The sequence below is a fragment of the Macaca mulatta genome, chromosome 2 (genome assembly GCF_049350105.2).
Source record: "Macaca mulatta isolate MMU2019108-1 chromosome 2, T2T-MMU8v2.0, whole genome shotgun sequence".
Classification (NCBI taxonomy): domain Eukaryota; kingdom Metazoa; phylum Chordata; class Mammalia; order Primates; family Cercopithecidae; genus Macaca; species Macaca mulatta.
This window is the reverse complement of record NC_133407.1, coordinates 8,040,345-8,052,495: the sequence shown is the minus strand read 5'-3', so window position 1 is coordinate 8,052,495 and position 12,151 is coordinate 8,040,345. Positions and strand designations below refer to the sequence as shown.

Genomic DNA, 12,151 nt, shown 5'->3' with positions numbered 1-12,151 from the left:
TCAGGAGATAGAGACCATCCTGGCTAACATGGTGAAACCCCGTCTCTACTACAAATACAAAACATTAGCCGGGCATGGGGGCGGGCGCCTGTAGTCCCAGCTACTCGGGAGGCTGAGGCAGGAGAATGGCGGGAACCCGGGAGGTGGAGCTTGCAGTGAGCAGAGATCCGGCCACTGCACTCCAGCCTGGGGGACAGAGCAAGACTCCGTCTCAAAAAAAAAAAAAAAAAAGCGGGGGGACTGGTTCTGGTCTCAGCCAAATCTCAAGACTATCACCTCCACCCTCCACCCTGTTTACAATAATATAATTAATATAAAACGTAGTACAATATAATATAATAGGATTTAATATGATTATGCTTCTGTTTAGAAACCTATTATGACAATTGGTTTATTTCATTCAGTTAAGTCTGTTTGTATGTCTTTCTTTGTGAACATTGTTAATTTCCTGATGGGAATTTTCCGATGCAGATTCAGCTAATATGTACTGAGCTCCTTTTGCATGCTAGGACTTTTAACTCTCGCACAGCACTGTACGATAGGCAGGGTGGACATGCAAAGACTAGTTTAAGAGAAGCATTTTGTCCAAGGCCATATGGAAACCAAGTGGCACATGATAAATAATTAACTATGGAAAGTAATTCTACCTTAGGTCTTCCAAAATTCAAATCTTTGCTCTTTCTTTTCTATACCTGAGTTTCCTGATGTTTTATACTTATACATCTGTCTACCCCAGCACCTAGCATAGTGCCTTGTGCAAAACAGGTTCTCAATAAATATTTAATGAATACAAATATATGAGGAGCTTTTCTGTGGAAAATATTCTGCTTTGAATGTGTGAGGATACATTTGGGACAAACATCCTAGCTCTATAGTCAGGCAGCTTTTTTTTTTGTGCTACCACTCAGGCAAAAGTAAGTCAATTAATCTCTCTGTCTCCGTTTCCTGGCATGTAATGTGGGAATGGGCATGAAAGCCCTAGAGGGTGTTGTGAGATTAATTAGTTAAAATGTATACCCTGCTATATAAATGCTAATTGCTGTCAGGAGCGTGGGTTGGATTTTCCACTGACTTGGTTTTGCAAAGCTTTGCACGTTTCCATTAGTCCTCTGTGCCACCAAGTCTCAGCCTTAAGAAACCCTTTTGGCTGAGAGGAATGATGACTTTGTGGTTCTCTCATGTTGAGAGGCCAATTTAGAGAGGACTTCCACTGTGGAGTAAACTGAATAGGAAGGGACATTCTAAACAAAAAAGGAATTCTTGTGCCAGTAATTTGCTAAATTCCCTTTGCTGTTATTAGAGACAAATGTATTTGCATAACAGCCTTTTCCTGTCTTTTCTGAGGCTGGTGCCTGCAGTGAATCATATAATTAATTTGGTATTACATGACACTCCAGCCCGTTGCCATAGATTTTATTTTTATTTGTTCACTGAATAATATAAAAAGCTCTGACAAAATATGCTCAGGTGGCTGTCTAGAGAACTTCAAAACTCACAGAACTAATTTCAAATGGGTAAATATCCCAAAGAAAAAGCTCAATAATAATAATAATGTTTATGAATACTAACACATATATTTTCAGTCTCTTTGGTACAGGAGGCTGACTCATTTTGTAAACATATTCATTTGATCTATAAAACATCATATAAGGGAGATACATGGCAGTTATAATTATTTCATTTCCCTTTAAAAATGTGTTGAATTTAATTGAATACGTATTAAGCCTATGAATTGGGCCATGGTGATTGACTTTTATTCAAATTTTAGTATGTGAGGAACAAATGCTTTTTAAAAAAATGTCTGGTCTTGATTTATTAACTTATGTTGTGAAAGGAAGATTCTACTTTCCTTTCTTTATTAATCAGGATAGGCAATAGTAGTTGCTATCACAAATCTCAGTGGCTTAACACAGTATTTATTTTCCACTCATGTCACAGCCCCTTGAAATTCAAGTGGCATACCTGAACAACTCTGCTCTGAGCAGAGGCAGGGATCCAGATCCCTCCCATCCTGTGAAGCTACCTTTTCATCAGTTTCTGGATTTCAGGGCCTCCATTTCAGCGAAAGAGAGCACCAAAGATTGTGCAGGGGATTTCAGGCCACAGCATTTCTGCCCACCTTTCATTGGCCGGAGGAAAATCACATGGCCCCAACCCAATTACCAAAAATAAGTAGTTTACACATGAGTCAAGGAAAACAGAATTAATGAGCATATAGACAGTCTCTACCACAGTCTGTTCTTGTGATCACTAAAATTCCATTTTATAATTCCTCCTAAATTGGTCTGAGTATATGCTTGCAGTTAAAATGTTATGTTAGCTCTCCTTTTTTTTTTTCTCCTCTTTTCCAGTCGGCATTCTCCTACTTTACGAAAGAAAAATCTACATGTTACTCATCACCTGTCTTACTATTAATTATTGCCCAGGGCTATGAAGACTTTCAGGGTCCAACATGACACTTATTTTATTGGTGTCAGAATGTCTCCTTAATAAGGGCACTATTACACCCCAGCAGGCCTTCCTTTTTCTCTCCAGTTTACCAGTGTTTCTATTAAGAGTGAATAATGACATCAGAATGTGATCTGTGGCCCAAGTTGGAGTGATCTGAATTGATACACATTGTAGAGTGGGGTTGTAGGAGCGATACTAATTCCCATTTAATAGTCGTTCCTCTACCATCATCTAATTTCAGTCAAAAAAGTGCAGTCTTGAGGGAGATGCTTTTGCAAAACACATAAAGAATATCTGTAGGAAATACCAAAGGCAGTGACATCTTATTTTATCTAGACAACAAACAGTATAATGAAATTTCAGACTCCATTTGCTATCCAACCGTTGTCATCTTTTTTTTTTTCTATATTCTTTATCATTCAAAGTGAAACGACTGTCAAGCCAATACATAACAACACAATTTTTTGAAACAAAATATAAAATCAAAAATATCTGTAACAGAAAGTAGTTATGATAAGGATGGTTTGACATAGAATGGGTTTGCCAACTGTATTACATGGTGTATATTTTCTTCCTTCTTTCCTTTCTTCCTTTTATTCTAATTATTATTTTAATTCATTTGAAAGCAAATTATGCATAGATTTTTAAGGTCCATATATTAAAAAACATATCAAAATAATTATATTCTTTCTGCCTTAACTATCCTCACTTTTACTAATTACGCTTCTCAGAGGCAACAACTTGGATATCTTAACTTATCTCTTATAATATTTCTCAACTATATTTTGCTAACCTATTTGTATACATTGTTATCTTTTGTGTAGTCAACCCTAGGCATTATCTTTTCACTTTTTTCATTATAGTAAATGAGGATAATCTCACTGAAACTGCTATCCCTTCTACCCATTCATCTCTATATTTCATATTTGGTCGAATCAATAATCATTTCATTAATATGTTTTCACATATTTATGGACTATAATTCTATTACCTTTCTTAGTTTTTGAAGTTATTAACTGCATTGCTTTTCATATGCTTATTTTAATTTGTATGTTTTTGTAACCATTTCTATAGCTTTCAATTGCCTGTCAGCATAATTTTTCACATTTTTCACACTGTTAATGTCCTCAGATAATCTGTCAGTTGTGATTATTTTTTCCCTTATTGGAGGTTTCCAATCCCTACTACCTATACTGGTTCATTACCAAGCCCTGGTGCATAGCTTTTATCCTTGGGTCTCGTTCACTGTCATTCTGAGGATCCCTTTTCTCTCTTGAATTAGAATCCTATTCCCAATCCTAGGTTTTCTCTATTAATGTTTTATTCTCTCATTTTTGTAGCACAAATTCTCCGTAGCTCCCTGATAAGGAGGACATGGTAAATAAATTGTAGAGTCGTTGTGTGTCTACATTTGTCACCTTCACACTTGATTTTTTTGTTATGTTTAGGTTCTAGATTGGAAATAATTTTCCTTCAGATGCATTGCTTCATTATCTTCTAGTTTCCAGTCTTGTGTTTGGGAGTTCCCAAACCATTCTCATTCCTAATATTTTGTAGTGACTTTTTTTTTTTTTCCTTTCCTTTCTTACTCCCTGGCAGTTTGCAGAATCCTCTCTTTCTCTGCAATTATTGTGAAATATTTATGTGGTGTAAGTTTATTTCTATCCATTGTACTGGGGCAATTAATAGGTCCTTAGAAGGTTGTATAGTTCAGTTCTCAGATTTTGTGTTTTTTTCCTGTGAATTCTTTAATTGAGAATTTTCTTTGTATTTTGGTTTTTTTTGTTTGTTTGTTTTGTTTTTTGATAGGTGGGGTGCAGAGGCTCCTCTTACTGAGAGATTGAGATTCCTGGACTGTGCTTCTGACTTTCTTATCTATTTTCTATTTCTTTTTCTTTCTACTCTGCTTTTTAGGAAATCTTTAAATTTAACATCTAAAAAAATCTATTAAAGTTTTTTTTTGTTTGTTTTAGTGGGCTTTTTTCCTCCGAATATTGCTTTGTTATAGCATTTGTTCCTGCTTCATGGATGAAACAGATTCCTTACTGCTCTGAGAATGTTGACAGTATTTTTTAAATGTTTACTTTTCCTTGAATAATTTGATTTTCTCCAAGTTCTTTTTACTTTTTTTTTTTTCTGACATTACATTTTGTGGTACAGGTTTTTCTCAGATTATCTGCTCAGATTTAAGAAGAAGTGATTAAGAAGCTGATTGGAAATTCTAAATGTGAGTGTGAAGCCATGATGCTCATTCAACTTGTGCTTTTCTGTTGGATGATGTGGCTGCACAATTTTCTAAAGAGCTTCTGATAGTAAGATTGTCATATCTTTCTTCTTAAACTGGCCAGATTTTCCACAGAAGATTCTTTCATTCTCTTCTGTGGAGAGTAAATGTCTGACTGCCCTCATCCTTGGAGCTGAGTGAAGAGATTGTTCAGTACTGGAAGAGTGGGCTTGGAACAAAGCATGTAACTTTTTTATATAGCTGTCATTCTGTCTTGTTTATTTTACCGTTCTTCCCATATCCTCGGTTTTGAGATACCTGACTGCATGTGCCAGGATAGATTAGTGATATTGGTAATAAGCAAATCCAAATTATCTCTGCCTTAAAAGAACAAAGTTGTGTGATATGCCATCCATCAAGGGACCCAAGCTAAGGGAGCCTCTGTCTCTGGGCTTTCATGTTTGCCAAGGCAGAAGAAAAGGGAAGTTTGTAAAATATACCCCACCTCTTAAAACATCCACCACAAGTAGCACTGACTACATCTTCTTGGTCAAAGTAAATCATATGGCCGCTCCTTACTTCAGAGGTGTAGAAATGTACAATCTTATAATATGCCGAGAGGAGAACCCATAAATGGTGGGTAAACAGCACTAATGACTCTTTATCTTGGTGCTGATAATTCCTGGGTCTTTTCAGCATCCTGAACTACAGATTGGTTTGTTCTCCAGTTCTCTGCTGCTGGTTTAGGATTTGTCTTTTTAGGTGTGCTAAGCCTGTTACCACTTGTCCATGTTGGCATTACCATTGTCTTTTCTCCTGCTCTTGCAGTTACTTGGGATTATGTATTAAACATTATTTTAATTTTCTTTTCTTTTCTTTTTTTTTTGAGTCTTGTTCTCTTGCCCAGGCTGGAGTGCAGTGACATGATCTCGGCTGACTGCAACCTCTGCCTGCCAGGTTCAAGCAAGTCTCCTGCCTCATATTTCCGAGTAGCTGGGATTACAGGCACCTGCCACCATGCCTGGCTAATTTTTGTATTTTTAGTAGAGATGGAGTTTCGCCATGTTGGCCAGGCTGGTCTCGAACTCCTGTCCTCAGGTGATCCACCCGCCTTGGCCTCCTAAAGTGTTGGGATTACAGGCATGAGCCACCACGCCCAGCCAAAACTTTGGTTTTACTTTTATACAAGCTGAATAAGCAAACTCTGCAACTTTGCAAATATGTTAAAAGAATGTGATACTTTATAAAATACATTGTATTACAATTGTGCACTGATGTGAACAACACTGTGATTTTTCCAATTATTTCTCTGTATGTTGAATTTTAAAAGTGGCTTCTAAGTAAAAACATAGCAACAAATAGTCATTTGTTGAGTCTTGAAAAAACTAGTTTGTTAAATTTCCCAGAGCTTTATTGCTTACATGACAAATCCTTTTGCAAGTCAGAAAGCTTCGGATTCTTTGCTTTTATCAGTATTAGAATAATGGCAAGTGAGTTGTTTTGCCAGTTATCCACTGCTACAAAAAAGGAGCACACATTTCAATGACCAAACTTCATTTTATTTATTTCACTTGTGTTTTTGCTTCTGAGTCTGTATCTGGTGTGGCTCAGCTCATCTAGGCCGGGCTTGCTCTTGTCCCTTTGGTCAGCTGTGGAAAGCCAGATAGCCATACTTCTGGAGGTGGGCCAGCTGCCAGCGAGGGTGTCTCAGCTGTCCTCTGTGTGGTCTCTTATTTATTAATATGCTTTCCTGGACTTGTTCTCATGGTGACAACAAAGTTCCAAGAGAAAAAGCAAAACCTTTTAAGTCTTAGACTTAGATTGTCACACACCACACAATCACTTTTGCTGCATTTTGTTTGCCAGTATAACTCACAAGGACAGCGCAGATTTGAGGGGTGGTAAGATAGAATCTTGATTGGAAAACTCACAGTTTCAAATTGCAGAGGATGTGGATACAGGGGGAAGGGAAAACTAGCACTGTTTTTGCAGACTCTGTATTCCAGAGTTTTCAAGTGATCATTAAAAATAATGTTCGATGATAAAAATATAAAATGGGTATACAGCTCAGAAAGAATTTCAAGAATTGAGTGACCTTGTAGAACTAAGCTCCTTTAGTCCATTACTATAAACAAATTTTCCCAGTTCTTACATGTAAGCAAGCAGTTTTTAACTAGTACCCAAAAACGCCCATTCAAAAATAGCCCTTCTATATTACTGAGAAATGATTTCCAATACAACCTTTACATTTAATAATCAATACTTACTTATAAAATGAAACATATTATTTAAATGTATAAGACATTTCAAAAAATCTTTTAATATTTAGCACTTTACATATTACACAAAAGAATAAAATGATGACAAATAAAAAATAAACTATCAAACATAAGAATATATTCCATTAAAGTAAATTTACACGTGGAGATAGTGGAATTAATGTTAAGGTCAAGCAAAAAGAAACTATGGAATTTATAATGATTAAAAGAAAGCTTTTTAACATGTTTTTAGGTTGGATATTGGTGTATGACAAATCACTATTCCATTGGATGTAATTAAAAGAATGATGTAACTCTTTTCTTTCAAAATGGCATTACTTATGACACTACATACATCCTTTCCAATTATACTTAGCATGAAAAGTTTTAGATGTCAATGGAAATGTCAGGAAGATTACAGAGTTAAAAAATATATACATAAATGTGTGTATGTGCATATATTAGGGACATAAGGAAAAAACTACTTTAAGGTGATGGTTTTGTGGCCCACAGGACTCCATCACCCTGACCTCTATTCACCTTTCATCTGGTGACTTCTAGAGCCCTCCATTCAGATATCACTCTTAAGAAAATAAATATTTTCTTATTTTCTTAAAATAAAGAAAAAAATTCTTTAAATCGTTTTTTTTTTTTTTTTTTCCTGAGTAGATGAGTGATTATTTTTCATTATAAAGGATAAATTATACAAGCCATTACTCACAAGGACAGCGCAGATTCGAGGGGTGGTAAGATAGACTCTTGATTGGAAAATTCACAGTTTCAAATTGCAGAGGATGTGGATACAGGGGAAAGAGAAAACTAGGGCTGTTTTTGTAGACTCTGTATTCCAGAGTTTTCAAGTGATCGTTAAAAATAATGTTTGATGGTAAAAATATAAAATGGGTATACAGCTCAGAAGGAATTTAAAGAACTGAGTGACCTTGCAGAACTAAGCTGCTTTTTTATTTGACTCTGTCATTGGAACTGTAGCACCTTTAGTCCTGAATGAGTATTCCACCAATGGGTGTTACCGAGATCTCTTGATTTCTTGAGGTCTGCTGCCCTGCTGTCCAGTAAAGTAGAGTAAGACATATGTGGCTGGCCCAGATTGAGATGTCAGTGTAAAATACGTTGAATTTTGAAGACGTACCACAGAAAAAGAATGTACATGTAAAATAGCTCGTTTTTTGATATTTTGGATATATTGGGTTTAACAAAATAGTAAAATTAATTTCATCTGTTTTGTTTTACTTTTCTAGTGTGGCAACTGAAATGTCTAAAATTACATATGTGTGTTGCATTCTGATTTCTACTGGACAGTACAGACCTAGCCCAAAAATCAGAAGACCTAGAACAAACTGGGAGTCCTTTCTCCCATTTGCCCAAGGGTTATCTTTTCAGTTCCAATTTCCTCCTTAAACCATTCTCTGTTCCACAAAGTGAAAAAACACAGGATGTCTTTTTTAGGTGAAACCTTCTCCCGTACCTTGCAGGGCTTACCAGGGTCAAGCTATCAGATCAAATCATTATCCAAGAGATACTCAGAAAATAAAAAGCAATGGGGAACAGCAATTTCTTCACACCAAAGGTGCCTACTGTATGCAGTTATTAGAGGGAGGCTGGAAGATGACCAGAGAAAGAGGTTCTGGAAAAGACGGGGTGCCCTGCGGAGAAGGTGTGTTCTTTCGAGGCCTTTATTGTAAAATGACTCATCTGCCCTTTCTTTCTTTTTGATTATTCCAGAACGCTGCGATGACTGGGGACTAGATACCATGAGGCAAATCCAAGTGTTTGAAGATGAGCCAGCTCGCATCAAGTGTCCGCTCTTTGAACACTTCTTGAAATTTAACTACAGCACAGCCCATTCAGCTGGCCTTACTCTGATCTGGTATTGGACTAGGCAGGACCGGGACCTTGAGGAGCCGATTAACTTCCGCCTCCCTGAGAACCGCATTAGTAAGGAGAAAGATGTGCTGTGGTTCCGGCCCACTCTCCTCAATGACACTGGCAACTATACCTGCATGTTAAGGTAGCTTGATTCTTGGCAGTGACTTTCTCTTCTCCCTTTAGTTTCTGGGCTTTTGTCCAGATGATCCATGTGCTAGGAAGCTGGGGAGAAGTCGGAAGCATTTAGATAGAGGTTAGTGAGGTAATTCTCTGCAGCTTAGCTGAAGGGGGCTGAAGGAGGTATGCAGAGAAATTGGTTGTGGCCCTTAGAATGTTCTCCAGAGGTAGTTTCTTCCCAGACCCTGAGACATATCAAAGTTGTGTAAAAGTGGAGCCTTGTTATTAATCCCTTCTCATGACCTGCGTGCCTTTATGCCTCACCTGGAGACATCCATTTATCCAGACATTGAACAGGGAAGGGAATAGAGCCCATTTGTATCGGTTATTCTTGGCATCTTTCAAAGTACCCGGCACAGAAAAGAAACTCAGGGTGCATTGTGTGATGCACAATGCCTCCCAAATATGTGTGATGCGATGCCTCCCAAATATTATTTTACTTTTTTAGTGTGGCAATTGAAATGTCTACAATTACATATGTGGTTCACAGTATCATTTCTATTGGACACTGCAGATCTAACCCCCAAATCAGAAGACCTAGAGTGAACTGAGAGTCCTCTCTCCCATTTGCCCCAGGTTTGCCTTTTCAGTTACAATTGCCTCCTTAGAATTTTCTCTGTCATAATATTCTCCCAAATGTTCTTTTGGGAGCCATGACATGTATGTATGACAATGCTTTTTAAACTTCTCCCAAATTTCTCCTGAGAAGCAAGAGAATACCATTATCTCTGGCAATCTAAGGATTTAATCCAAACAATTTATCATTACAGTAAAATTTCTTTCCAATCCACTTTTTTTCCTTTGAAAGTTTTGTAAATTTTATATTTTACTCTACAGTATTCCTTTTTTTTTTTTTTTTCCGCATTAATGTTTTTTGGGGGGAAAAAAAAACTGAGGCTTCTCGACAGAATAGAATAGCCCTTTTCAGGGTTATTCTCCACAGAATAGCCCTTTTCAGGGTTAATTATTTGGTTACTTTTTACCAGCGGTCACTTTTTAGGTGCCAGGCATGGCCTTGTTTTCTAAACTCCCATCTAGGTTAATTTTTTTTTTTTCCTTTGAACGACTTCCTACTATTTAACAGATGTGTTGCTTTGCTAGGACTGCAATGACAAAATACCTCAGACTGGGTGACTTTAACAAACAAAATTACCTTCTCACAGTTCTGGAGGCTAGAAATCCAAGATCAAGGTGTCGGCAGGGTTGATTTCATTCTTGGTGCCTCTATCCTTGTCTTGTAAATGGCCATCTTCTCTCCTTGTCTTTGCATGCTCTTTCCTCTGTGTGTTTGTGTCTTAATCTCTTCTTCTGATAAGGATGCTAATAGTATGGGATTAGAGACCATCCTTGTGACTTCATTTTAGCTCAATTATGTCTTCAAATTTTCTGTTTTCAAATACAGTCACATTCTAATGTACTGTGAGGTAGGACTTTAGCATGTAAATTGGGGTGGGGTGACACAGTTCAGTCCATAACAATAAATAATCACAAATGTTTTTTCTCTCATAGAGAGTCTCTACTCCCTGATGGAAAACTAGGACTATACTTTGGTAAATGTAAGCTATGTTATGATTATGTGAAAAAATACCTCTTTTCTATCATAGAAAAGCCTTTAGATCACTGTGTTCTTGGGAGTTGGAGGTAAGGGAGAATCCCTGTAACCTCTGAAGGCCCTTCTGAGGTTTTCACTGGAAACTTGAATCTTATTGGAGTGGGCTTTAGACTGGTATATGGGTTTCCAAGGATCCTGAAGTACTCATGTTCTCATTATTTATGTTCTAATACAATGTAGTAGAAGTTAAAGCAGATTATAGTGGAAAGAGCATTAGGAGAAGACAGAGAAACTAGGCCATCACTTCCACTCTGCCACTACTTAGCTGGTGACCTTAGGCAAGTCCTGTCCATGTCTGAGAGCTGTGGTATCTACATCTACATAGGAAGAGAGTTGGCATACATGCTTGTTGAGCTCCTTTTTATCTTTGATAACTGTTCATCTGTTAACATTTTCCAGTGGGAGGAAGTCTTCGGGAGCTTTCTGTTTAACTATGGTCTCCACTGTGTATCTTAGTGTTTCAGTATCAGTTTTACTTTTTCCTTAATTACTTACTACTTGCCTGTAGCTCTTCCACAAACTTGTCTAATCTTCTTTTACATTGTAGGAGTAGGGCTGCATGACGGTTAAGACCTGCATATACCTTTAGTGTTATTTATCAACTTCCAGATTGTCACCTCTTCAGTTTACTTCTCTATCTTCCATGTTCTTAAAGCAAATCTAGAATTGAAGTTGTCTGGTGGGAGCACTACCATGTTTCCTATGTTACTGAGGAAATGTATAAGCTGAGAATGACCTTAAACTGAAGCATGTAGAACCATAGGGCAATAAAATTAGTTTCATCTTTGAGTATTTTCTTTATATTCTTGCCCCAATACTGTTCAACTTTGGAAGCTAAAATGTCAGTCCAATCACTGTTCTTCGTATTTTTTAAAATCAGAAAATAGATCCTTAAACTTAAATTTCCCTTCTATAACTTCTACCTATAGAGTCTGTCTTCCAAGGGGCAGATGTTTTGTTATTTGTAGGTATGGATCATGCCTACCACTCCCTCTTACCCCCTTCTGAGTATTGTCACAAGTCATCTTTAACACCCCTCCCTCCATCTTTGAGAATGCATACCCCACCCTTTCCACTAAATTTAGTCTTTATTCATAAGTCATTTTGGTACCCAATAAGCCAAATATGTGTGATGTGATGCCTCACAAATATTATTTATACAAAAATCACAAAAATGGCTAGACATAGACTCCTTATCCCATCACCCTAAAAAATTAGTTGATTTATTATTCTATGTTATTTTTCATGTTTACCTATATTTAGACACAAGTTTTACATCCATTCCATTTACTTAATAACAAATATTTGTTCAGCAGTTACTGAAAGTTAAGACACTGTACTAGATGCAATTAATGTAATAAAAAAACATAAATAGTGTTGTGGGACTTATATTTTACAGAGGATATTGACACATATCTATAACATAACCATCTAATTTTGAATTATAACAAATTTAACCAAGGAAATGTCCAACGTGCTCAATAAACGACAGACCAAATTTAGATATGAGGTGGGAGAAGATAACAGAGAAGGCCTGTATGT

The 12,151-nt window shown here is 36.9% G+C and overlaps 1 protein-coding gene across 1 annotated transcript in view; it reads left to right on the top strand.

Annotated features, from left to right (window-relative positions):
- The window catches only part of IL1RAP (interleukin 1 receptor accessory protein), a gene marked incomplete at its 5' end in the record, with an annotated part of 86,030 nt that overhangs the window by 32,387 nt on the left and 41,492 nt on the right, over nucleotides 1-12,151 (top strand). The window contains 1 exon segment of the mRNA NM_001032960.1: nucleotides 8,677-8,962. Coding sequence (NP_001028132.1) covers nucleotides 8,677-8,962 — 286 coding nt within the window.